The sequence below is a fragment of the Palaemon carinicauda genome, chromosome 10, assembly GCF_036898095.1.
Source record: "Palaemon carinicauda isolate YSFRI2023 chromosome 10, ASM3689809v2, whole genome shotgun sequence".
Taxonomy (NCBI): Eukaryota; Metazoa; Arthropoda; class Malacostraca; order Decapoda; family Palaemonidae; genus Palaemon; species Palaemon carinicauda.
The window spans coordinates 137,778,299-137,804,954 of NC_090734.1; the positions used below are offsets into that span (position 1 = coordinate 137,778,299).

At 35.9% G+C, this 26,656-nt stretch overlaps 1 protein-coding gene across 1 annotated transcript; it reads right to left on the reverse strand.

Moving 5' to 3' along the window:
• On the reverse strand, positions 1–26,656 carry LOC137648816 (thyroid transcription factor 1-like). Its single transcript, XM_068381973.1, has 4 exons — positions 26,509–26,656; positions 25,612–25,707; positions 5,486–5,578; positions 1–3,774 (listed from the first exon to the last, which is right to left on the reverse strand). Exons 1-4 carry the CDS (start codon positions 26,641–26,643, stop codon positions 3,445–3,447), a joined length of 654 nt encoding a protein of 217 aa, XP_068238074.1. The 5' UTR covers positions 26,644–26,656; the 3' UTR covers positions 1–3,444.

A 26,656-nucleotide genomic window follows, 5' to 3' on the forward strand; every position in this document is an offset into this window, starting at 1 on the left:
AGAGAGAGAGAGAGAGAGAGAGAGAGAGAGAGAGAGAGAGAGAGAGAGAGAGAGAGAGAGTCTACTTCATAAAGCAAGTAATATTTTTATTGAAGGCAAATATATAATGGTAGGTAAACACAACCGGCATCATAATGGTTTGTTTTCAGATTTTTGGACATACATAATTCAATACTTATGAAAGCATTCAGAAATAAAGTCATTCTAACTTTACACACAGTCTGAGCACGAGAATTCCATTTTTTGTCGTATTTGTTAGGTAAGTACAAAGCCACCAGCAAGGTAATTATCTAAGCTAAATTTGCCTTGATAGAATTCACCGATTTTTTAATTCCTTCCCTCTTTAACAGTCTCCTCTCATCTTTCTACCATTTTCACATTTTCCATAATTACGTTGCTGTCACATAATCGTTTCCAACCACTCAAATATATTTCACTCTATATGTAGACTTTTTAGTCTTTTGTACCTTCAATTAACGTCATTTTGCAGTTAAATTCGCTCACCTCAGCACTTCGTCCTCGACGTTTCATTGGGGTTGGCACGTAATTGAAATGAAACAGAGGTCACTGAATCAAATAAAAAATAGTGTTCCTACTTAACAAGGGATTCTATAAACGGGCTGATACTTCTAAAAGGACACATGATACATATCACCAAAGACTGGCCCTTCTTCGGACATAACCCCACGTGGTGATTATGACACACAATAAGTTATTTAGTATTTATTATTGTTATTATAATTATAATTATTGTTTTATCATAAGACGAAGACGGGACACACAGCGTTATGGAAGAGTGAGGGAACAGGGCTGAGGGGAAGGAAGCATTATTCATAACTACGGCGACATCGGATATCACTATATACACTATTTACAGTACATGCTCTAGCACGGTTGTTCAGGTCACTAAGAAAGTTGCAGCACATGCCACATGAGCTGAGAGAGAGAGAGAGAGAGAGAGAGAGAGAGAGAGAGAGAGAGAGAGAGAGAGAGAGACGGGGAAAGGAATTAAGTAAAGACATTAGGGAGGATTCAGTTTCTTTACATGAACAACGTATTTTGCTTGTCACAAAAGCCTTTCAACTGGTCATGTAGAAATGTGTAGTCTTTCCTTTATTTATCGCTCCATTCTGTTTACCTTTTTCCATTTAACAGTGCTGGATTGTCCATTAGTTCATTTGTCACAATATATACAATGAGGAGAGAGCACGATCGTCTTAATGCTGAAAAACAACATTCACCTTTTCCGTTTTTATTCAGACATCAAACCGAGAAAAAATAAATAGAACTGTTTCACCTTGAGTGCCCTTTAAATAAACTTTTTTTAATAAACTGAAGATAATACGACCAAAGGAATACCACCAAACAGATGTAACGATTGAAATTAAATTACAAAATTGGGAAGACCCCGTGAGAGGGATTCATTCACATTCATAAAAAACGTCTTTTATTTAATCGGCACTAGTGATCAGTTACCGACAATTGCGTTCATGTCAGTGATGAAAGTGTAGGTCACGATGAACGGGGATGATGATAAAAAAAAAGAACAGGAGGAACACGTAGGGATTGGGGAATGGAGAAGAGCGGAGTTGGAGTTGCTCGGGCGCGAGCTCGTTCATGAGGGTTAGTAGCAGTAGCACATGGAAGAGTTTCCTCTGCCCATCGTAGGGAGACGATATTATTTTTACTCCATCGACAGACGAACATATATATTTTTTATGCATTTCCCCTGTATCTCCCACATTCCAGGATGTGGTTCTATGAAGTCCAGCTTTGCCGATCAATACGGCTGGACCAACCAAATGGTATGTGTTGTCCCAATCTCCTGACGCTGACTTCGCCTTCGACTTTTGGAATTATTTCCAAATTAGAGCTCTATTCGGTGAAAAAGATATTTTATAATTCGTTCTCAGAAGAATTAGGATTTCTTTGCATAAGGCTCGAAGATAGAATTACATTCATAAGGTAAACAGCCAGCAGCGTATATCTAAGCCACAGTCAAAGAGATAGTATTCGGACGCGAACCCTCGAGCTGAAGGGCCCTTGAGGAGGCCGGTGTGCGCTCCATGGAAAAACAACATAGCCGTGACAGCACCATCACTACCACCACCGCCCCGGCCAACCAACAGCTACCACATGGGAGACAAATTCCAGCTTCCATTCCTTTTCTGGCCACTGTAGAGCCACTGGGCACTCACACTTCCACTAACGATGGGAAGGACGACGAGAAAATTTCATCTCAGCTTTTACTAATTACTGACGTTCCGATTTACAAGGCTAACAGTCGTCGTAAGATTCAATCAGATTACAAAATCCTACATTCATGACGCCCACTCGCTGAAGGGATGAATGGTTGTGAAGGGAGAAAGGCAATGAAGGGAAAAGGGACACAGCTCAATGAAGGATGCGATAGATAAAAATTAAACAAGACATTATAAAATGTGGTAAAACCAGCCAATGATTCCACATTTCAATTCTCATTTTTTGGAAAAAGGAAATAAAAACTTGATGGGACAAATCTATAAAAGATATTGATAAAGACATTTCTAGCTATGTTCATCGTTTAAACGGTAAGAAGCGAGTAGACGATTTCTCCATCTCTCCTTCCTTCCTCTTCATCCGCGAAACATCTTGGTGCACCTTTAAAGGCCAAACCAAGAAAAATAAACATCCTTGACTATCTCGCCACGTCACTGTTATCACTTCTTGATCCTGTACAGTTGTGGTATGAATACGTAACGAGGGATAATCTCGAAGCGAGTCACGTCTAGTCGACTGCCACATTATACCAGATCACAAAAGTTTTAAATACTGAAAGTCACAAGTTCACAGCTGCTTCGGATGACTGTAAATATCTTCCCTTTGTTACCATCAATCAGCCTCCAACTCCAGTCCTGCCTGATCCATTTTTAAGAGCTGGAAAGGAAACGAGACTGGAATACTAATGAGTCATTTTACTTTCAAGTGATTTTGCTTTATTTTCAAACGTAGAGTTCGCTGGATGGATCAAAGTGCTTACTTTGTCCACCAAGGCTGGTGGATTCTCCCTTCTGTGATGCAAGGAGGATTTGTTTGCACAAAGATCATTTTCCATGTTCCAGGGCTGATTCATATGCAGGTGTTATCCAGGTATTTGTAGGAATTGATAAACAAAATGACCAATGGAATGGTAGAGATTTAGATATTTTTTTTCCAATGTTCACTATCAGCTTTTACTTTCACAACCAACCTTTGGCCAAATTATTGGTCTCACTCAGTGAAATGGTAATGTGTCTCGCCTGGAAGTTCGAGTGTCACATCGTAGCCCTTATAGGACCTGATGTCCCTTCGAAAACCCCTGCTCCTGCTCCTGCTCCTCCTCTTCCTCCTTCGTCCTGGAATGCGTTAGGAGAATTCGAAGGGGTGTTGTTTACTTTCGGTGCGAGTGGGGTAACCAACGAGAATCTACCACGCGCGTTGATGATGGAGATAAGCGTTATTGGCGTTGTGATGAAGGGGCGTCATGGATGGGAAGGCGGAGGCGTTGACAGGCGTTCCAGACCCTTGACTGCGGAAGTGGTCAAGGGGCCCCGCCGAGTCACAAGTGAGATGTGCCGGAAGGAGACTGGAAGTGTTTGAGGCCACGAGGCTGGAGGAGGACGTGGAGGAAGTCTCTCGATGATGTCCCAATTTTCCCTCTACGCCACCTGACGACGACGACGAGGAGGAACCTTTAGTAGCATTTTCTTCCTTCACTAGGACAGGGACCGAGATGCGGCGGGGAGATGTGGCACTCTGAAAAAGAAATCAAAATCGGAAGTCAGTTCACCGTGCTACAATGAAACCATAATTAAGACTTAAAAGGCCTTATATCTTAAAGCTTAGTTAATTACCTCCGTGACTGACCTTTTTTTTTTTTTTTTCAAAAGAAAAAGTTAATAAATTTTTCCCTCTCGCATTTACGTACTTCTGCATCAACATGAGGCTTCCATGCCTAAGTTGATCTAAAATCAATCATCAAGAAATCAATAAATTATAACGCGAAGCCGGCTATGATATATAGATCAGATGGATATGATGGACCAATTATCTATCTATCTAATTATCTATCTATCTATCTATATATACATATATATAATATAATATACATTATATATATATATATATATATATATATATATATATATATATATATATATATATATATATATATATATATTATATATATATAAGGTACATGTGCTGTATATGCATATATTATATATACATATATTTAAACATATATGTATATTATACCCACATACACACATATATACATATATGTACATACATATATATATGTGTGTGTGTGTATTGTATATAGATAAGGGACTAGCCATCTAAACCCTATAAACTGGCTGAAAAGCAAGAATGCTGTACCCTTCAAATCCAACCTAACCAGGTGCACGAGGAAAAATATTATACATGGATAAATATGCTTGCAGATTGTAGCAAACCATCATGATATAATAATGAGTTGATTAATGGTTAAAGGTCACATTACTATATCCGTTTATCATCACAACCTAAAATGTAGATGTAAACTAAAGGACGCATTTGAAAAGCGAATACTGAAGCATCCAAACTTAGCAGCTGTTGAGAGACTGTGGGCGTTTGACAGAGCTATTTGTTTTATTGGGGAAATTGCTACGTACCCACACGTCGCAACTGAATCTCAGCTTTGGTGTCAACTCGGCTGCAACAGGAATTCCTATCTGACAAATTAAATTCCTGCCTTTCAAATGGCTTCCTGTACATGAGGTTCCTTTAGAGCAGTAAATGTATTTTATGATAGCCACTGCTTCAAGATTCTATAAAGCAATATACAATTTGAAGGTGATGTCACAACGAAAATTATAGCATAATATTCTAAAAATTTATTTTCATTTGAATGGTATTTTGTAAGACGGCAAAATCCCCTTTAAAACATCATGTGATGTATAAAAAAATATCCCTACAGTTCAAGTTACGATCTAGGTCCTCTCCAAGATGAGAGGAAAGCCTCAAATAATTAGGGAATTGACAAAAAATTTATGTAATGCCTTGAATAATTTGTCCTTTGCAATTGAGCGAGGCCGGAAGAATATTAAACTATTACTTCTGTTTTTTCCGCCAACCTATGGCGTCTTATTGACTTTTTTTTCTCAGTTCATTTAATCCATTTCATTATACCACCTCTTTTACCTTGCCATCTTGAGAGAGCTGGCTTACACAAAATCTCTTAATGCTACTCTAGATTAAACTGATGTATACCTACAATATACATAGTCTAATACCAGACTAACATAACATGACTCTGCGAACATTTTTATATATCCCATTCATTTACCCATTTAGGTAATGAGTGAATCACATGCAAAATGCCATCACTCTTGCAATCACAATTAAACACATTGGTCGTAAATTTAGAAAACAACATCAAAGGGAGATAATTTCTCAGACCAAACAAGTTATATGGCTCTCTTACCTGACTGTTTGATGACGAGTTCTGCTCTGACATAGCTTTCTCCTTAGCCGCTCTCTTCATTTTATACCGGTGATTTTGAAACCATATTTTGACCTGTAGAAAAAAACAAAACGTTAGTCATAATAATTTTACAAAAACTAGATAGTCTTTACACATACACACACCCATATAGCCTATATATATATATATATATATATATATATATATATATATATATATATATATATATATATATATATATATATATATATATATATGTATATATACATATATATATAGATACATATATATACATATATATATAAATATATATATATATATATATATATATATATATATATATATATATACATATATATATATATATATATATATATATATATATATATATATATATATATATATATATATATATATATATACATATATAAAACTAATGGACACCTGTTAATATCATGGCAGAGATGCACTAAGACTAAACTTTAGATAAATAGTAAAATAGTATTAAAAGGCATTTTTTTCGCTGTTTTTTTTTTTTTTTTTTTTTAAAGGAAATTGTTTGCTCTCGCATTCGGAAGGGCTGCATTGCTATAGGCATATGTTAGAAGTTCTTAAGCCATGGTCCTTTTGCGTACACTGATTTTTAAGTTATAGAAGTTATTCAAGGTCAGAATACGGACAAGTATACTTATAAGAATTATGAAGGAATACATGAAATAATTCTGAACTGATACAAACTTCACTACTGAGGGTCATTCGCACTTATATTAAGGTATTTAGAAAAATAATGTTGAAAGCAATATATCTGGTGGGTTTACCACACAAAAGATCAGTTTTACATTTTGTGTTTGCGAGGTATAAGTTTTTGAATCATGTACAAGCCGCAATGGAACTTTCGTTCCTCATTGTAGTTATTATGCATTGTAAATGTCCAAAATTATTAATAACAAAAGAACCAAAATCAGGACAATAAAAGAAAACTTTTAATTTTTTTTTCCAAAATAGTTCATTTTTCATTTTTCAAGGATATCTCGTCTATAGCCAAAATTCCAAAATCTCGAGAAATTTCTTTACTGCTGATATATTAAGAATAATTAAACCATTTGACTAGAGAGTATTCTTTTCTTTCGAAAGTTTATTCTCAATGAAGTCCTAGTTACTTAAGGCTAATGTCTGGAAAAAATAAATATGACCAATAACGATTCAACTCCATATTGGATATGGTCTAATACTCAGCAATATCACTTAGGACATGCGTGGCATTTACAAACTAGCTAATTTCTAAAGTAATTTCCTATATTTCATCCTTTACATAATTAAAATAAGGAAAATATGGCATCAAGCAAAAAAAAAAAAAATGATTTACCCTAAGAGGAAGTAAACTAACAATTTAAAACAAAAATCACCAAATTATGAAAAAAAAATATGAACTATATATATTCGGTGTACAAATCCTTATTATAATCATAACCAATAATTTTACGCTTGAGAATTTAAAAACCCCAAAAGATCCTCGCCAACAAAGAGTACTAAAAGATGAACTGCTCAGTATGCTTCCTCTCCAAAGAAAAGCAATCATGTACACATCAAAAGGCCCCTTGCCCACAGAGCTTCCTGCTTGCTTCCCCTCATAATGACAACCTCTCAGAAATCCCTGTGGAGTCTCTTATCCCCTTGACGATCGTGCAAGGTGGCTGTTTATCCCCACTATCTTGGCCCTTCTCTCCTTTTTTTTCCTTTTGGCCTTAAAAAGAGAAAGAAGCCGCCCCCTGAGATGGAATATGTCAAAAGATATTGCCGTGGTGGTGGTCCCTTCCTATTGGCACAGAGGCCTTCATTTATTGCAGAGACAATCTCTTGTGCGACACGGATTCGCCACCAATTGCAGCCCTAATCCGCCCGGTGACAATGTCCTGGATGGGCTTTGATCCGCCGACTAGACAAAGGAACCGCTTCATCTGCCTCACCGCTGGACGCCCCCAACACCACATGTTGCAGAAACGGTGATGCTCTCTCTCTCTCTCTCTCTCTCTCTCTCTCTCTCTCTCTCTCTCTCTCTCTCTCTCTCTCTCTCTCTCTCTCATTGTTCAAAGATGGGTCTTCAATGAAACCAACCCTCGCCACCAAAATTAATAAGAAATAGAATACGCTCCTAAAATGCATAGTATTAAAGCACCCTGAATATCCTCTTATACTTTAACTGAGCATTTTATTTGCGACATTCGAAAAGTCGAGCCAGGTAGGCATCCATAAGAGAAAACAGAATATTCCTAATTTCAATCATAGGCATAAATAATAATAATAAATTTATATCTGATATACTTCAAAAGGTTACAAGAATGCTTCATATAAACAAAACGGAAGGTGCCCAGAATATTTAAAAATTTAATTCAAAAAATTTAATTTAAAATTGTATCATTCATCATAAATAACAGTTAATGCAATTGTTAACAAAATCAAGGATAATTTTATCACAAAATCCTATTCTATTATCTTTCTTCTATTTAACTGAACTGTTTCGGAGGTCAATGCATACATAATCATACACAATGTCTTAATAGTACATAATTGTCATATTCTTACACCTAAAATAGATATAATTCAAATCAAATAGAGGAAAATTACAAATTTTCCGACCAAAGGCAGCAATAAAAACTCATGCCAATGAACAATATAAGTTCACCGAAGAAAACAATCATGTGAATGGGACAGGAATATAATCAATGCCGCGAAAGAAATAATAAGAGGTATGGAAGTATCCTGGTAAGGTATATTCAAAATTTCCAAATTCAGATTATATAGTCCAATGGTAGTCTTAAAAAATTCATGAACATGTCTACGAATATATGTCACATATATTATCATCATATCCTACGCTTATTGACGCAAAGGGCCTCAGCTAGATTTCGCCAGTCGCTTCTATCTTGAGCTTTTAATTCAATACTTCTCCATCCATCATCTACCACTTCGCGCTTCATAGTCCTCAGTCATGTAGGCCTGGGTCTCCCAACTCTTATAGTGCCTTGTGGAGCCCAGCTGAACGTTTGTCACGTATATAGGTAAATATAAACACACATAGTGAATAAGGGATAAGACCTTTAATGAGTGACAGGACAAAAACTTAAGTCTTTCTATACTGATGGTAAATGATAGTTAGCTATCACAATATGTAGAGGAAAACCTAGGCAGGTGAAAAATGAACTATCGAAGTATGTGTGTATGAAATGGGTGTAACACGGGAGCATTTGAACTAATGAATGGGTTTCCACTATCTCCGAGGCAATGTGGAAATTATATTGCTACAAATTACACGGGTGTCAAGTTTTAGCTCCTAAATTTATTAAACACAGGTAGCTACTCAAAGGTCACTTGTCAAGTGCTCTCATGATTCTTTTTCTTATCATGGCGTCAATGAATTCATTCTGGACTTGAGAGGCTAAAGGGTAAAACCTCATAATGTAATGAATCCCTCTTTTTCTTTTTTATCCTTTAAGAAGAATTGATAATTATTTGGGCCGTTTCCAGCGACATCAAACAAATGATTTCACAATAATGCGATAGCAATGCTGGAGGAATATAATTAGAGGTAATTTTCATTTATTTACTAATTTGCTGAATATATCGCATTCTCTGCTACGGATTTATATTTGAACATCATACATTTTATATACAAAACACTTTTCACCCTAAAATTAGAAAATAACAAGCAGTTCAAAAGTGTTAGTTTCGATAGACGCCAGGAATACTTCTTATGCGGGATATCACTAACAATGATGATACATTTCCTTTAAAAAATACTCATTCAAATGTAGGATGGCATTGAACTAATACCAGTTTCAATTTCATAATCAAACGCTCTTACGAATTAAACTGAATGCATTATCAAGGCATAAAAATATACATTATACCCAAACGATACTCATGGCTTGGTGGTACTACTTATAGAAATGATTAACAAGAACTTTTAATTGAAATTCAGGGAAATAACAACAAACAGATATGAATGATTCCAATCGAAACTCCATTCAAACATATAATAGCCGTAATTAAAGCATGAATAAATACCTGTCAAGAAATACGAAAAAATCTCAAGGAAATAAGAAAAAAACACATGAACAAGTCTCGTGATCATGATAAAAGTTCAGTTCATCCGAACAAGAGTTAGAGAAGAAGTTGGAAAACATGAACGAAAAAGAAACGGAAGACAAAGTCGTTGCTAATCTTCGACTGAATGGCTCTATTACGCTTTTTATTTTTGAGCAAACATTTATACGCAGAAGAATGCACGTTGCTAAGAAGAAAAAACTCCCGCTGGTTCATAATGCATACTATAAAAGCTATTGAATGCATAATAAATTTTTCACTCTCATAAGTCCAATTGTTCGACCTCCTAAGACTATAAGCCTTGCATTTATAGGTAGAAGGGTTGGTGCACTACCCGGCCAATCAGACGTTGAGCAACAATGGTCCACCCATGGAGCAATGCTCCTCTCTCCTATTGTCAATGGGACGTGAGGTCACTTGTCCCCATCGTTTGGTAAATAGATTCCGGTGCAGGTATTCAAACACTTTTGCAAAAGACATGGAAAATAATTCTTGGTTAGAAAAATCTGCAAGGAATACCTGCTGTTGTGTGATAATGGGAGACTCTTCAGATTCGTTCTTTCTAATCATCTTTGCTCGTCCTTTCATTTGCATTGTTGACGACAACGGAACTCGGAAAAAAATATTCGCTAAATGGGAGCGAGAACGATTTTTTCCAATCTCTAGGAGACAGAATGGTTCTCACCCTAAGGACAAAGAATGTATACACGAATTTCCTTTCACCTGTCCTTGTCGCACTATCACTCCCATTATCCGAATGGATTAAAATGCATAAAAGATAGTACATGAAGAACCAGCCGACTGGTCAGGTGTGGGAATGAAGCTGCATCTGAGCTACGGTGATAGAAGCAGACTAACACTTCTCTACAGGTGACTATTATGAGTACAGAGACAGGCCTTAACGAACGAATTCTTCAGTGATCGACCTCTCCCTGTGTTTTAGTGGGGGCCTCTTCAAGCAATCCTTCGAACCCCCGATGTTCCTTGTATGGGTCCTATTCCTAAATCTCAGTGGTTCGGTTCTCTAAAATGGAAAAGAATGACGCTATGGGTGTCCCATTCCAGAGGGCACGAAGGTGTTACTTCGGGCAGCATTTACTTCTGGAATCGGTATTTCATCTGACAAGAACTGATACATCCATCTACGACTAAGAAAAATAAGAGCAAATTTCAACGAGGTCGCATAAAGAAGAAGAAATAAGCAGTTTAACAGATGAAGGTTATGCAATGCCCATTATTAATCCAACTTCAAGGGCGAGTTCCCAAAGCAAAAAGATAGCTTGAACTCCCCGGCGGTGTCTACAATTCCAACTGCGTCTCCGAGACTGCCTGGAGTTTCCCTTTAAAAAAGACCAACAGCGTACTCATCCCATTGTAAGAAAAACAATAGAGTAGCATCACCTGGATGCCAAACCCCGTTTTCTGTTGAGCCGTCTTCATGTGGGTCCTGATGTGCTGGTGATTAAGAACACATCTGTTCTCATTTTTCTCTCTTTATTCTGCACTATCAATCATTTTTCATCCTCCCTCGGTGCTTACGGTCATGTGAATCTTCTCATTTGGTTATATTGATGAGCCTTTTTTCTTTAGGGAAGAAGCAATTAAGCAACCAGCATTGCTGTTAACCGATCGATTGTTACTTGAAGCATGCAGGATAGAAGGAGTACAAAACTCAGTGCACTAAATCGTCTGCCAAACGTTTCAATATTATTTATTTACATAATGAGAGAGAGAGAGAGAGAGAGAGAGAGAGAGAGAGAGAGAGAGAGAGAGAGAGAGAGAGAGAGAGATCAACGGGGAAAAGGGAAATCATTAATGGTGACCATGAAATTATTGTTAGTAAGTAATGCGCTGTGAGATGAAGGACATCGAGCTAGACTAATTCTTCGGCTAACAAACAAAATAAACAAAACCAAAAGTTGACCAGATTTCATATTTTTCACTAACGTAAATACATAAAACTTTTATAATTAGCGTTTAGTAAAGTAACCAAAATGTCTGCATTTCGAACCAAATTTGAATTTGAATTCTTTAATAGTATAGTTTGATAACTTTCCCGTGTAAATATATAAGTTAAAATCCTATTGTGACAGATAGAATGTAAGTATTTTTAGAGCTTGTGTCTACATTACACTCCTATCATAAAGATAAAAATCCTATGAATGGTTTCGTGGCATATCAGAAATTAAAACAAGTATAAGAGCAAACCAATGGCCATACAAATCTGTAGATACTCAATCGATTACCGTAACATTAACCTCTATTTTATATTTAACACCAATACATGAATGTTGAAATGAAACTTATGAGAAAGGAACTTCACCATTCTGAGATATATATATATATATATATATATATATATATATATATATATATATATATATATATATATGTGTGTGTGTGTGTGTGTGTGTGTGTGTGTGTGTATATATGTATGTATGTATGTATGTATATATATTTATATATACATATATATATATATATATATATATATATATATATATATATATATATATATATATATAAAACACATCAACCGTCCAACTTACTTCCCTTCCACATGAAATATTAACTTGGTATAAGCAAATCTAATTTACCAATAGCCAGTAGGAACTCATTGCTCGCAAAATATCAACTCACAATTATAAAAGTACTCTTACAGCTTTGGCTTATTTCACTTTCTCACACAGCTATTCCTGAATCAGTTCTAGATGGGCATCCCGATTATTCATAAATACCCAGATAAGCCTTGACAACAGGAAGGGTACGTAATATTCGAAAAGGGTTAACACCTTCCTTCTCCTTATTGATTAACCGTACAAGGGAAGTACCACCAACCGCGTTAGTCTCAACGCATGGTGATCCGACGAGCATAACTCATCGTTTGTAAACACGGCATTAGTCTTGGTAATCTTCTTATATGGCCTCTGTTCGCAAACAGAATGGGGAAAAAGAAGCTTCGTCGGTGATATTAGGATATCTTTAATACGGATGATTAGGAAACAGGAAAAAGGTAATTCGGGGTTAAAATATCCCCACACTTCCTCCGGAAAAAAAATAAAAACTTCAAGTAATTCTTTTGATCTATAATTAAACGGGTATGACATTAACTTATTGCGTAGAGTAACTTCATGAAAGTGAAAGGGAAAAGTTGATATCAATATTCATAAAATCTTAGGACGACATTTATAACAGTTCCTGAGGATATCAATCTGCTACTGCTGTGGGAGAGATTATAGATGGACTCTGGGAGCTTGGCTAATGATGCTCTCTAATGGGTAGACGGAATAGCTAAGAGCCAGTCGACTGGAGAGGTTATCGGAGAAATCTATCAAGATGTAAGATAGCGACGAAGAAAGAGAAAATGATGTAAAGTAACAGGGGGGATGGGGGGATGCAGTAAATACTCTGTATACTTCACCAAGGCACTTAATTTAGCTCATGAAGCATAACCATGAACTATCTCAGAATTTATGCTCCATATTATTGGAGAATATAACAATCAACATCTATAATCACGACTTCGAAGATGACTAGTTTTCTTCCTTTTTTCTACAAAAACATTTAGCCAGGAAAACTATACACTGAAATCACAATAGTTAATCTTATCAAAAGTCATAACAATAAAAACACCTCCGATATTTGCCAACACCAGAAACCTGAACAGACATAATAGAAAAGATTGAGGCTTTAAAATCTTCACATCTGTGGAAAAAATCTTCTGGAGAGAGAGAGAGAGAGAGAGAGAGAGAGAGAGAGAGAGAGAGAGAGAGAGAGAGAGAGACTGGCTCTGGCTTATAAAACTAAGATATAGATCAGAAACGCTAGCAAAATAATTTTGAACTCATTTCTTACGAAACACATACAGAGGATGCAGATAAAAAAGGTTAAAACGTCCCATACGTGCAATATCAGCCAGTGGCATCGAACAACCGCTCCCTCATTGTCCACAAGTTCTAATGTCACAGGTATCATGTTCCTACCGCCCCCACCCCCCCTACTCCATCATCCTCCCCCTGCCACTATTACTGCTATTCCTCCTTCTTCCATCATCATACTCCAACTCCACCTCTATTTTTTTCTTCTTCTTCTTCTTCACATCCGAAAATAGAATTCATCCAATAGCAACACCAGGTTTTGTCATTCTTAAAGTTGACCACATTTGATGATAAGGTCGGTTTTCGTTCAAGGTGATACTGTGACTTTCGTTCTTGCACGTCAAGCGGATTAACTCGTTCTGAGCGGACTACCAGGATGCGGATATCTATCAACGCCATCTGTGACGGAGTGAGTGAACTAAAGATGAAATCTTATGTCTTGTAATATGGTTGGCTGAAGTGTGCGATACCTATTTTTGAAAACTTGATATCAAGTGGCGATTATATTCAATCTTGGACATTGTAACATCCTCAAAACGATCGCTAAATCTAGACTGTGAGTTCAAGGAAGTTCTTACTTTATCTTTTCGCAAGAAGACGAGAAGGAATTTGGAAAACTTATATAAAGGTATTGTTTATGCTTTCATGTTCCCTTCTTGTTATTTGTGAATTAAAATCTATCTGAAATATGGTATACACCTTCAACGATCTTATATTTTTTACGTTGTTATATAGGCAAAAAAAAAATTATGTGACTTAATAAAGGTCGCTATCTAAAGGTTAAAGGTGTATGGTTTCAGTTCCAGTTTCATCAGTATTCTGATGTTCACCAGAACGTCAGCCGGGCAAGCCCAAAACCCTACTGTGGTGCCCAACCACGCAGCGGCCTCCCCAGTAAACAGCTTAAACTCACGGTCCCAGACGGGGATCTATCTGCCGTCATGCAAATGCTAGGCAAACACGCTACCACTGCACTAGCCAGGTGGCTATAACCCTGAACAATAAAGGAAAATATATCAGTGCATTGACAACTTTGATTTTTGTCGTAAAACAATGAATGAGATCAACCCTCGAACGATTTACTCTACGTGATTCTTTTTTATTCTAATAGACATGCATTTCAGAAATGAAACTAGCAATCCCCATAAGTCGGAATTTCTTTTAAACATCTTCTATGAGTTGAAATTCATTATAAAAGGTATTTTCCTCTTTGTAAATTAATCCTGAATTTTATAAGATCGAGAAGGCACTAGAATGAAGCAACTATAATTCACATACATGTACAACGCAATGTGTAGATATCAAACTATAGTTATTTTGGATTTATGAATATGCGTCATAAGGCCCGGTGCTGGAGACTGGTAACTCAATCAACGCTAAGGTGTAACTGTAGGGATAATCCAGCATTTGCGCTGTTAAGCTAAAGTTGAAATAGATTATAAAGAAGGAAAAAAAAAGAAAGGTACTAAGAACAATAGTAGCCTTAAAGCAAAAGGCTAAAAAGTGGGTGTATCTAGGGCCAGAGGGGAGGCTGCTTACATTGTATATGAAAAAAAAAGAAAAAAAAAAATAAGTTCGGTTATGTTGGATAAATTGTCTTGTGTTTTCAAAAGCCGAGACCATTATACCCAGAGAAAAAATCTATCTCTGGGATACTTGAATGTATCAATATAACATACATTTCAACATTAGCTAAGACCGTGTCTGCCATATGTGTGTCATTAGTAGTAATAAATATACACTTGAAGCGAGCAGGAAACTCAACCAAGCCTGATTTAAAATGTAGGCAAACGCTAATAGCACAAAACGCCAAAGAAAATTAATTAAAAAAAAAAAGAAATAAAAGACATAAAAATGAACGCCACATAAAAAGAGGAAAAAGAGTCCCAGCTTCGTCGTTAATGCTAATGGCTTATTGCAATGATAAATCTCTGATAACGGTGGCGGGGAGCAGGGGGGAGGGGAATTTCATTAATTAATATGGTGATGAAGTAATTTAGCCTCTCGTCAATTATGGTGCAAATGGAAATGACGTTCAATGTTTAGGCAGAGGGTATGCATTAGCATCACATTGGCAGATCAATAATAATAATATCCCTAGCTGGCATCCGCACTGATGATGATGCCACAGAGGCGGCCTTTTCATTTGTTTGATCGCTTTCTTTTATAATATGTTCTATGAGGGATTACTGGTTTCACCGAAGGAAGTATTTTCTTTATCTGATGTAGGCGGTCTGGTCGACGTTCCTTGTTAGATTGTGTCTGGAATAATCCGATGATGAAATGATAAATATATATTGAATGATTTCAACGACAAACATTATTAATCATGGCTTAAGGTCCATTTCAAAAGAGGGTATACTTTTAATTATTCACTGGAAATGTAAAGAAATATCCCTGCAATAACATGAAAGCATTAATAAAACTTATTTTTCAACGATAATAATCTATTTAACAAATAATAAACCATGATGACGAAAAAAAAAATATAGGTATGGAATCATAATACAAATTTTGACATCATAATAGAAAATACCACACATAGCACTCGTACGCCTTCCTAAGGATTCATTAATCGTATTTTGCAGTTATGTGTTTTCCAGGAGTGTTATATTCTTATATGATTATTTATCAATATGCAAATCCGTTGTGGTGAATTCAGATTGGCTAAAATTGCAGTGCACTCTTCAGATTTTTTTTTTTTTCTGAAATGCATATCGACAGCTTTAACTATGGATGGATAGAATTTCAATTGGTAGAAATTCCAATTACTAAATTCTTTACACTCTGAAATATCAAAAGCATAAATATTCCATTTTAAATTCTTTAAAGAACAAAAAATATTAGAAGCTTTTGGAAAAAAAATCGTATGTGTACTATACATAGACGACATCAATATTTGACAAATTTACCCTTCTTTCTAAAACGACGGTTATATAAGAGAGGGTTGGGACGGTAAGTTTCGACTTTCCGTACATTACACTCTCCCCAAGCTCTGATCACTTAGATTACTTATTTAAGGGTTAGTAGTGAGCGAGTTGGGTCCTGACAGGACTACAGAAATCTTAAGTATTTCAATTGGTTTGGGGAAAAGGATAGGAAAATTAATAGAAAGTTAGCACGGTTTTAGCCATAAACAAATTCTCCAAATAATAAAACAGGAATGAAGCTATGAAATATGTATCCAAGTTGATTATCGACGGCTAAAACAAAGTCATTTTAATATCAATGTGATGGTAATTAACATAATCCAAACAAGTGTGTTATGTTCCTAAAATCTGAGGCATATAACGATAGGGAATGTTACAAGTCTCGATACCTAAGTATGCTTTCCATGATAACGTGGGTAAATCTAATTTTATACCTAACCTGATTCATCTTTTTATAATACTTTGAGTGTGAGGCTTAAGGAAGACACCAGGAAGCACACACACCAGCCAAGGTAAACAGATGCTCATTTAAACCCGGCCCCCTTTCCTGAGAAATGCATATACAATATTGTATCTAAAGCCCCTTTGACATAGGATGACAACATTGTCCTCACAACTAACATCGAAATCTATCAAGAGTATAACCAATTTATTAACCATTACCAGAAAATAGTTATATAAACGCATTTAAATCGTTTATCAGAGAGAGAGAGAGAGAGAGAGAGAGAGAGAGAGAGAGAGAGAGAGAGAGAGAGAGAGAGAGAGAGAGAGACCTTCCTTTAGAAAGGCCACAAATGATACTTCAGTCTCATGACAGTGAGAAGAATACTCATACTAGTATCAATGACATCTCTAATGACTCTTATTTCAAGAACCTGACGTTTTAAAATAAACTTTAATGAAATAAAAATTAGACCAGCTGATCAACGTTATACACACTCCTTCGAACTGTAAAATAACCAGGTGCTTTGAATACCAGAACTTCATTAATGCTTGTTGTTTCAACTGCTTCACATGCCATTCAATATTAAATTCTATGTTATTTTGCACGAATATATCAAAATATTTACAACGTTGTATGTTTATTAATTTACTTTGTTTTAAAACGTCCCGCTATTTCCGCAATTATAATCTCATATAGAAAAATTCGGAAACATTTTACGCGCTATTAATTGGTGGAAAAGCGGTGTCATATTTCTTAAATCAATTTTCCAGCATAGTTTTTCCTATAGATATCTCATATATTGCTTCATTATTACTTAGTAAATCACTGTATTTTCCTTCTTAAATTAACCCCACGAAAACAATTGCATTTAACAATGCTTATCTACAACTCACAGCAGAAATTCGAGCATGATACATTGAATTACTGCAAAACCGTTCACAGAAGATATAAAAGAACAGCATAAAAAATAGATTATAAAAAAAATGAGGGGTGAAATAATGAAGACGCTGCTCCCAATTGCGAATTATGCATTGACAGTACTGTTATTCAGCTGTCATGTCCTCTCTTACAGCTGCCGTCCCACCAGGGGACCCACCTCCCTGGTCCCAGCTCGTCGGCAGGTAGCCGTAGATAAGCTAGGGCGATAAGCCACACACCGCTGCCTCTAATGCCACAGTGCTACTGATAAAACCAACACGATAGCACGCGGTCCTACACGATAAGGATCCCTGTCGCCATTGTAGAGCGTGGGAGCTTCGCTGTGTGGAAGGGACATGATAATGTGTTCAAACAAATCGCCCTTATGTTATCAGGGGAAATCATCAGGGGTGATTAAGGTTATAATTGGAGTTAAAAGAATTAAGGTCTGTGCTACCCTCATCGGACCAGAACTTACGACCGATAACTAGCCATACCTCTCCCCTCACCCAGAGAGAGAGAGAGAGAGAGAGAGAGAGAGAGAGAGAGAGAGAGAGAGAGAGAGAGAGAGTCGGCAAATAATAAAAAAAAAATTCCCTAAGCCTCTCAATTCCCAACCGTCAGTTAATCAAAAAACAAAAATAACGAAAATGGGCAATATAACAATCAAATTTCATCGTAATAATAATAATGAAGACAAATACTCCGTGGGTAAGAGATGCCATTAATACTGACTTGGAGTCAATAAACCATGTAAGTGCTCGAATACATCCCCATCCTCATCTCTCCTTTTTTATTTGCACCACTAAAAATTCGGTTAACGTTCCCTTCCTAATCATCACCATTTATCATTAATAACAGACTCAGATGAGAGAAGAAAATGCCTACCCTCCTTCAGCTCATCATCCTCATCCTCATCATCATCATCATCATCCTCATCACCATCATCACTCCCGGGTTTCTTTTCTGGGGGTGAGTTGACCAAGCAACTTTAAGCTCAATCTTGTGTGGACTTTCACCCCGTCGCCACTACGAATGCTAAATGGCTTCATTGCGAAATGGTTCCACATAATGGAGACCCGAGGTTAAGTAGAATGCTTTCGGTGCATTTTATTCTAACTTTTATCGGCCGGATTCAAAGTAACGCAACGCAGTCTGGAATGGGTTTCAAAGGTTATTCCTTCTGAGTCTTTCGACTTTCCTGATTTGATTTTTCTCATGCGCAGTCATGAAAATGATACTTAACGCCAAACAAAACCACGTAAGAGGAACTCCACCACGAAAAATTTAAGAGAGAGAGAGAGAGAGAGAGAGAGAGAGAGAGAGAGAGAGAGAGAGAGAGAGAGAGAGAGAGAGAGAGAGAGAGCAAAAAGGACAAACGCAAAAATCTAGAGACAAACTGAAGAATAAATCTTAATACAGAGGCAGGTGTTTTTAATAATTAGAGAACTGTGTTCTGGGCCTTTATTAACATTTCAAAGCAAAATTACGAATCTCCATATACTCAACTAAGGGATAAACACATTCCTATAACGATTATAAGGTTACAAGTTAACAATAGAATCTATAAAAGATTAAAATATAGAGGTAAAACGCTATTAAACAGACACCACTAAATTTGATTCATAATAGGTAACCTTGTTTGTGGAGGGATGTAAACAGGCTTGATGAACCGAAAACAAATTATGTATACATATATATATATATATATATAATATATATATATATATATATATATATATATATATATATGTGTGTGTGTGTGTGTGTGTGTGTATATATATATATATATATATATATATATATAGAGAGAGAGAGAGAGAGAGAGAGAGAGAGAGAGAGAGAGAGAGAGAGAGAGAGAGAGAGAGAGGCTACATTTTTTTCAGAGCAAATGTTCACATATAAACTTGAAGTAAAATATTCCTCAGTCTCTATACACAACCATATTCATACATACAGGCGTATATACTGCGTGCATAAATATGCAGTCACCAATAGATGCTCTAAGTCAAGAAGCCAGGAGACTCGCCACACACATACAGGAGGGCCTTGCTTTGATATTAGAGTGAGGCTGTAAGTTTCAACACGTTCCGCTAATGCACATATTTGTTTCTATTGACCTAACGAGTCGATAACGTCCTAGCGGTTTGTCATGGTGAAGGAGGCCTTCAGGCTATCAACCTTAACCCAAGATACTGACTGTGCTTCTTAAGAACTAGACGAATATCCCTTTACATGTACATTTGAGTGTGTGATGGTTTGTAGGTTTATGCGTGCTAGCGCGGACGTGTATGTGTGTAGAACTTAAGACTTAAAAGGTTGCAACACAAATTTTAGAGAAAAAAAATGTCTCCATGAGGCGATTATTAGATCTGCATCTAATGGGAAAACAAGTGATATAAAAAAAAATCTTAAAAGTAATAACTGCAGCACCAGAGGGTATGGCAAACAATAAATTAGACGTTTTACCACTAAATTCCTATAATTCAACAAGCATGTGAGGAGATAAAAGGATTAGTAGAAGTTACATTATCAAAAGATAGGTAGCAGTGCTCCGTTTTTAATAATTGAAAGTCTCTTAGGCCTGAAATATTATAAGCTACGGAATGGTCTTTTCTAATCCGAGACTAAGACTACAAATACAATTGCAATATTTATATATACAATACATAAGAAAATAGACACTACATAAGGTGTGTGTGTGAGATAAAGAAACAATAATAATTTATCTATGAAATCAGAAAAAAGAAGAAATATACTATGGATGTACAGTATATGGTAAAACTAAAAAACTTAAATAAGAAAAAATATAAATGTAAACAAACAAAACCAAACTACACATCTAAATGGGCTATAGACAATAATCGCATCTGCAAGTGACTCATTGTAGATGTAATAAATGGTATCTGTAGTCCTCCCTAGCTCAGCATCCCTGCCAAAAACTCAGCATGTCAAAAATAGTTTAATCTTACCTGGGTTTACCTTCGCTCTTTCCCATCGGTTATCAATCTCGCCACCCTCCAGACGCGGTGTCAGAACGTGTGTCTGATCACCTACGACAATTTTAATAGTTTGCTATCAGTCACCCCATCGCGTGGAACGAGATGTACTGATGACGGAGCGGAAGGGATGCGAGGGATGGTGGGGGATAAATGGCTTATCTTCTCTTGCAATCGTTTACTTGTATAGGCGCCGACGATTGGTACAAGTCCGTATTATTAATAGTTGACTTGAGAGAGAGAGAGAGAGAGAGAGAGAGAGAGAGAGAGAGAGAGAGAGAGAGAGAGAGAGGAGAGAGAGAGAATATCACCCATCCGGTGGGGAGAATTTTTTTTTACCGTAGTCAGATATTAGTCTCGCTGGTTAACGCTGTCGTGATTTTATTCGCTATTAATTTGAGTTGCCAAGAGTGCAGGCAACAATTACTATACATGATCACACTTAGTTTTCTCTTTTAGATAATACCAAGACTGTAAAATTTGTCCACTTTTCTGTACGAATATATATATATATATATATATATATATATATATATATATATATATATATATATATATATATATATATATATATTATATACACTATATAAATACACACACAAAAACACACACACACACACACACACACACATATATATATATATATATATATATATATACATTGTTTTTTTTCTAAATCTATTCAAATCACATGGGATAATAAAACATTGGCCGCTGTATTTTTCTACCCACTCTACATTTCCAGTCACTATGCAGTTACGGTCTTTTAAATCGTAACTCTTATATTTCTGAGAACATTCTTTCCCTTTCACAAAAATTACAACACTCCTATTCCCTTGTATGGTGAAGAGTTGTAGGACACACATGATCAGCTCTTGATTAAAACTTTTCTAAATAAAACAATAGGATCTCATATTTAAATCCAACTCCTGAAGCTCTGCCTTTCAACTTTTTAAACTTGCTTTTAAGTATGTAATAGCTACTTTCATAACCATATAGATTCTAAATTTTTTTCTCTCACCCATACTGAACTAGCCTTCACAATAATTACGTTTCTGATAAAACGTTTACCTTATCTTCCTATTTGTTAGCGAACAAAATTTCTCCCTACTCCTCTGCATTTCTTTTCGAATTTTTAACACGTATTTTTCTCTAACTTTGTTCATAGTTTCTGCAGTATATTTTTAACATCAGTTATATTATACATAACATTTTCAATGCGGACAGCACCCCTTAACGCTATCACTACAAACCTCATTCCCCTATCCTTTTAACTTCACAGTCTCCTCCTTAAGCGCATCCTTCCTTCATCCTTTCAAGATCTCCCGTTGTTTCTACTGTACCTCTTCTAGATACAAAATCCTAATCCTTTCGTCATCTACTGTCTCGTTATGCACCAATATAACTTTCTCCTAATGGCTTAATTTACACTTATAACTTTCTACATTTATTTTCACTTTTCATTGAACTAGACTATCATCTATAACCACATATCGCCGTTACATGTATTCATTTATTGCCGTATCTAGTGTGTATACAAGAAATTTATAAAATAGCTGATCAACCTTACCTATATTTGTACAAATTTTGTATGAGAAAATCAAATCAACATTTACAATAGTCAAAGCCTTTTTCACAACACACCAGATTTCTTACCAGTTTCATCCATTCCAAACCATTCTAATCATACAAATCTCTCTCTCTCTCTCTCTCTCTCTCTCTCTCTCTCTCTCTCTCTCTCTTTCTGTGTGTGTGTGTCAACATACACCCAATCATTATACGGTAGGCTCTCTCTCTCTCTCTCTCTCCTCTCTCTCTCTCCTCTCTCTCTCTCTCTCTCTCTCTAATACCCTCAAAACAAAAATATGTTCGATTTTCCTATTCCAAAACCATCATGGCAGATTAAAAATTCACATCATTCTCCTTCTTTTGCCCCGTACATGCAACACAAACATTCAGTACTTCTCTCTCTATTCCAAACGTAAAAGTCTACATCGAACACATTAAATTTCGAGCCTTTTTTCCCACACCCCTTCTTTCTTTACGGCGATTAAAGACATGTTTCCTCAATTTCAAAAGAAATAAAGGAGTGATAACATACTGAATGAATATTTTTGGAGGCATTAAAAGCGGGCGAAATGATGATGCATCAAGAGAAAAGATGCAGTCAGGGTAAAGTTAAAAATAGTAGTAAAGTTTTGTGGAATTGAAAAGAAGTTAGATAAATAGTAGAGAGTGAGAGTTTAAGGACAGGAGAAGTTATTTAAAAAAAAAAAAAAAAAGTAACGTGTAGTTAAAGCAGAAAAAGCGGCATATGGTAAGAGCATAAAATAACAGTTAGAGCATAATTGAATGATCATACGAAATGATGCAAGCCAATGCCTTACACAGCGTCGCGAAATTTGAGGTCTGAAAAATATTTTTTAATACAGTTGATATCTCGAAGATTATCAAAGCAATCGTGTATTTTGGTGTTATGTGAAAATCTTTTCACTCTCTTGTTTATGCGTTTCAAAAGAAATTATCATTATTGAAACTGATATTTCGGTTATTTTAGGGGATATAAGTCATCTTTATCATCTTATCTCTCCCATAACCCGTTATGAATCAAATTTCCTTTCCATTACAACCTCCGTGAGTTTTATTTAATCATCTCTCTTTTGTAATTTGTCCCCAATTCTAAAAACCATCAATTCACAATAATTGTCCTTTTAACAAATATACCACACCTTCTATAAATGCACGTATATGCACGCTCTTCCATTCTACAGTCTATGTACAATACAAAATCTTAATATTACACCCAGGTTCGACCATAAGAATCGAATGCTAGATCAATAGATATATTAATTTAAAGATTTTCCTGACGATATCACCTATCTGCAATTGACGCTGGTATCCATTTTAGTTTCATTGATACCCTATCTATTGCTACAATTGGACACAGGGATTCCTAGTACACTATCATATTGAGGAAGCGTACCCTTTCACACCCTTACTGCGCAGCGAGTTCCTGTGTGTATCCCTGCCCATCACCTCTGCCATCTCTCCATACACTACCTGTTTGGTTACTCTCCGCGTAGTAAGGGTGACACATCCGTGCCATAAACTTCTGTGTCCAACTGTACCTTCTCAAAACCTTGCAACAATCTCATTACGTAACGCATGAAACGCCAACGCTTAAGTTTCATTATCGTTATTACCGACTTCTTCCTACGCATCGATTGTTATTCATATTCCTTTCTTTGTCAGAGACACGTGATCCTAAGTCTGACTCATTTCCCAACATTTCTTATCACTCGATCTAAACATATGCTGAAATTCACGGAGCCCAATTTTACCATGCAACTCAGTGATACATATGAGCTTAAAATTTATATCTATGAATACTCCTTGTATAAATCTTGTATTTACATATATGAACGAATAAGATTAAATATAAACAGCTTCAAAATGCACAAGTAAGGGCAATTTAGACATAAATAATAATAATAATAACAATAATAATAACAATAATAATAATAATAATAATAATGATGATGATGATGATGATGATGATGATGATGATGATAACAACAATAATAATAAAATTTACTATAATTATCACCATTATTACTATCGTTAATATATTATCATCAATTCCATCATGAACATTTACGAGAACGTACTAGATGAAACAAGACTAAGAAACCAATAGGATTCCAAAAGATGATAAAAAGCACAGCGAAGTCAGCCAATGTCAAATATAGATAAAAATAGCATATTACCAAATAATACAAAATACAAATATGAAAAAAAAAAGCCATGAAACAAAAGGACAGAGAGCTATATCGCATAACATTCTACTTCTCTTTGAGGGCGATGAACAAAACGCAGCACCGATAGAGCTTAATAAATCTCGGTAAATTTGCGTATTCAGGGATGATCCTAAAAAGATCAGTTTGGCACTCGGCTTATCCGCATCACTAAAACGTGTATATATACACCAGCGATCATGTGCATATACTCTCATGGACCAGAGAGTGTGTGTGTGTGGGGGGGGGGGGAAGGGGGTGGAAAACAGATGTGTTTTCACACCCAGAAAAGCTATACATGCAATAACGCGCGAATAAGGGGACGTGCAAAAAAAAATCTGTATATACTCATTTTATAGTGAAGTTGGAAGCGAGAGTGGGATCAACAATGCGTTCCAATGTTGAAAAAAATTTTTGTTTGCAAACATACAGCCTCTCATACCTACATATAAACGCACACAAAATTAAAAGCACAAATTTGAATGTGAAATCTCTCTTTTAAAATAACCCCTGTGCTGGGACTCATGCGCGTAAACGCATCAGAGAATATTCAAATAAATGTGATATGTCGATTCAACGACCGGTTTGTTTTCTTATGCGACAAAATCAATACTTCATTTGGTAGGTCGTCCAGGTTCAACAAGCAGCTACCTTCATACGACTTCAAGTGACAACAACCCGCTCATTAATAGAGAAACTGGAAATTGAAGGAAAAACACAAAATACCCGAGCGAGTAGCCTATATGTAAAGTGTATTTTGTATGAGCGTATATAAGGATTCTGTATGAAAGTGTATATTTGCACATGCTACCAATATGTGAATTATATCTTTTATCTGCTTATATGAATTTTCAATATTTAATGTTCACGAATTTTCCTATTCAGTTAAGAAAAATCCTTATAACCTACCTTTGGATTACATCAACGTTATATTTCACCAATGATTTCTTAAGAAAAAAAAAAAAACATCTGGACTTTATCTGATATTTTCCCGGACTAAAATACACATTCCCCATCAAAGATAGTTGTCTGACATTTGTAAATAAATGTCAACTTACCTGTTGAGGTGTTAGGTTTATGAGGGATGCCAGGTGTTCCCGTTCGGGCGCCGAAAGGTACTTCTGCTGTTTGAACCGTCTCTCTAATTCGTACACCTGATGAGAAATTTTACATTTATTCCATCAATGGATAAAAATCAGCTTCTAATGCTATGTTATAACTATTATCTACACTGTTAAACTATGAAATTGTTATTTCATCGGAAATTAAATCATTCATGTAATTTGTAATATTTCAGAAAATAATTATTATTATTCGAATGAAAGACATTTAACGATTATGATTAAAGGATTTATTATGTTCAACAATTCTTAACAACTTGACCGTTTCTCGTCAGTCAACTCAAGTGAACGCCAATGCGATTGTAAATTTCGATTAAGCTCCTTTGAAACGTTTATTTTTACAGTTGTACAATTTACATCTTGATATCTGTTACTGCTCAAAGCAATCGCAAACCTTAGTAAGGCATATTTTTCGCCTTTGCTCAAACCTGATCGAATGACTCAAGTGGATAACGAATGAAGTAATATCATACTTTACAATTCATATTAATCTACATTCACTTTACCATGTTTTTACAATAAGATCAAAGAAATGAGCAAGCACCCTCAATGTGGAAACCTTCCATTGATTTGAAACGAAAGTGGTTTCACTACTGGGATAGGATATGTTATGAAAGTTAACAACTTAAACTATATTAAGTGTCATGGATTTATCTTTCAAGATGCAATTTGCGAACTATATTCTAGTTAAAGCTTTCACTGCCATATCTTACATCCATAGTGTTATTGCGTACCCTTTTACTTTTGCAGTATGATCTAGAAGTTTTAACGCCAAAGTGAATAACAAAGAAACAGGAGGATACAAAAGGATCTCCACAAAATAACCAAACTCACCTGAGCTTGAGTGAACAGAATTCTCCGTTTTCTTCGTTGTGAGAGGGGAAACTGCATTGCCTTATTGTCGGCCATACTGCAAGTTGAGAGGGATGTAACGTTACCCATATTCATATTCATGTTGGACCCTCCCATGAGCCGAGAAACT

Bases quoted from the DNA above. Each gene is read 5' to 3' on its own strand.
- LOC137648816 (XM_068381973.1), bottom strand. From the start codon at position 26,643: ATGGGAGGGTCCAACATGAATATGAATATGGGTAACGTTACATCCCTC. The intron at 25,708-26,508 runs GTGAGTTTGGTT...ATTTCTCATCAG, and splicing joins TTCTGTTCACTCAAGCTCAG to GTGTACGAATTAGAGAGACG. The intron at 3,775-5,485 runs GTAAGAGAGCCA...TTTCTTTTTCAG, and splicing joins ACTCGTCATCAAACAGTCAG to AGTGCCACATCTCCCCGCCG.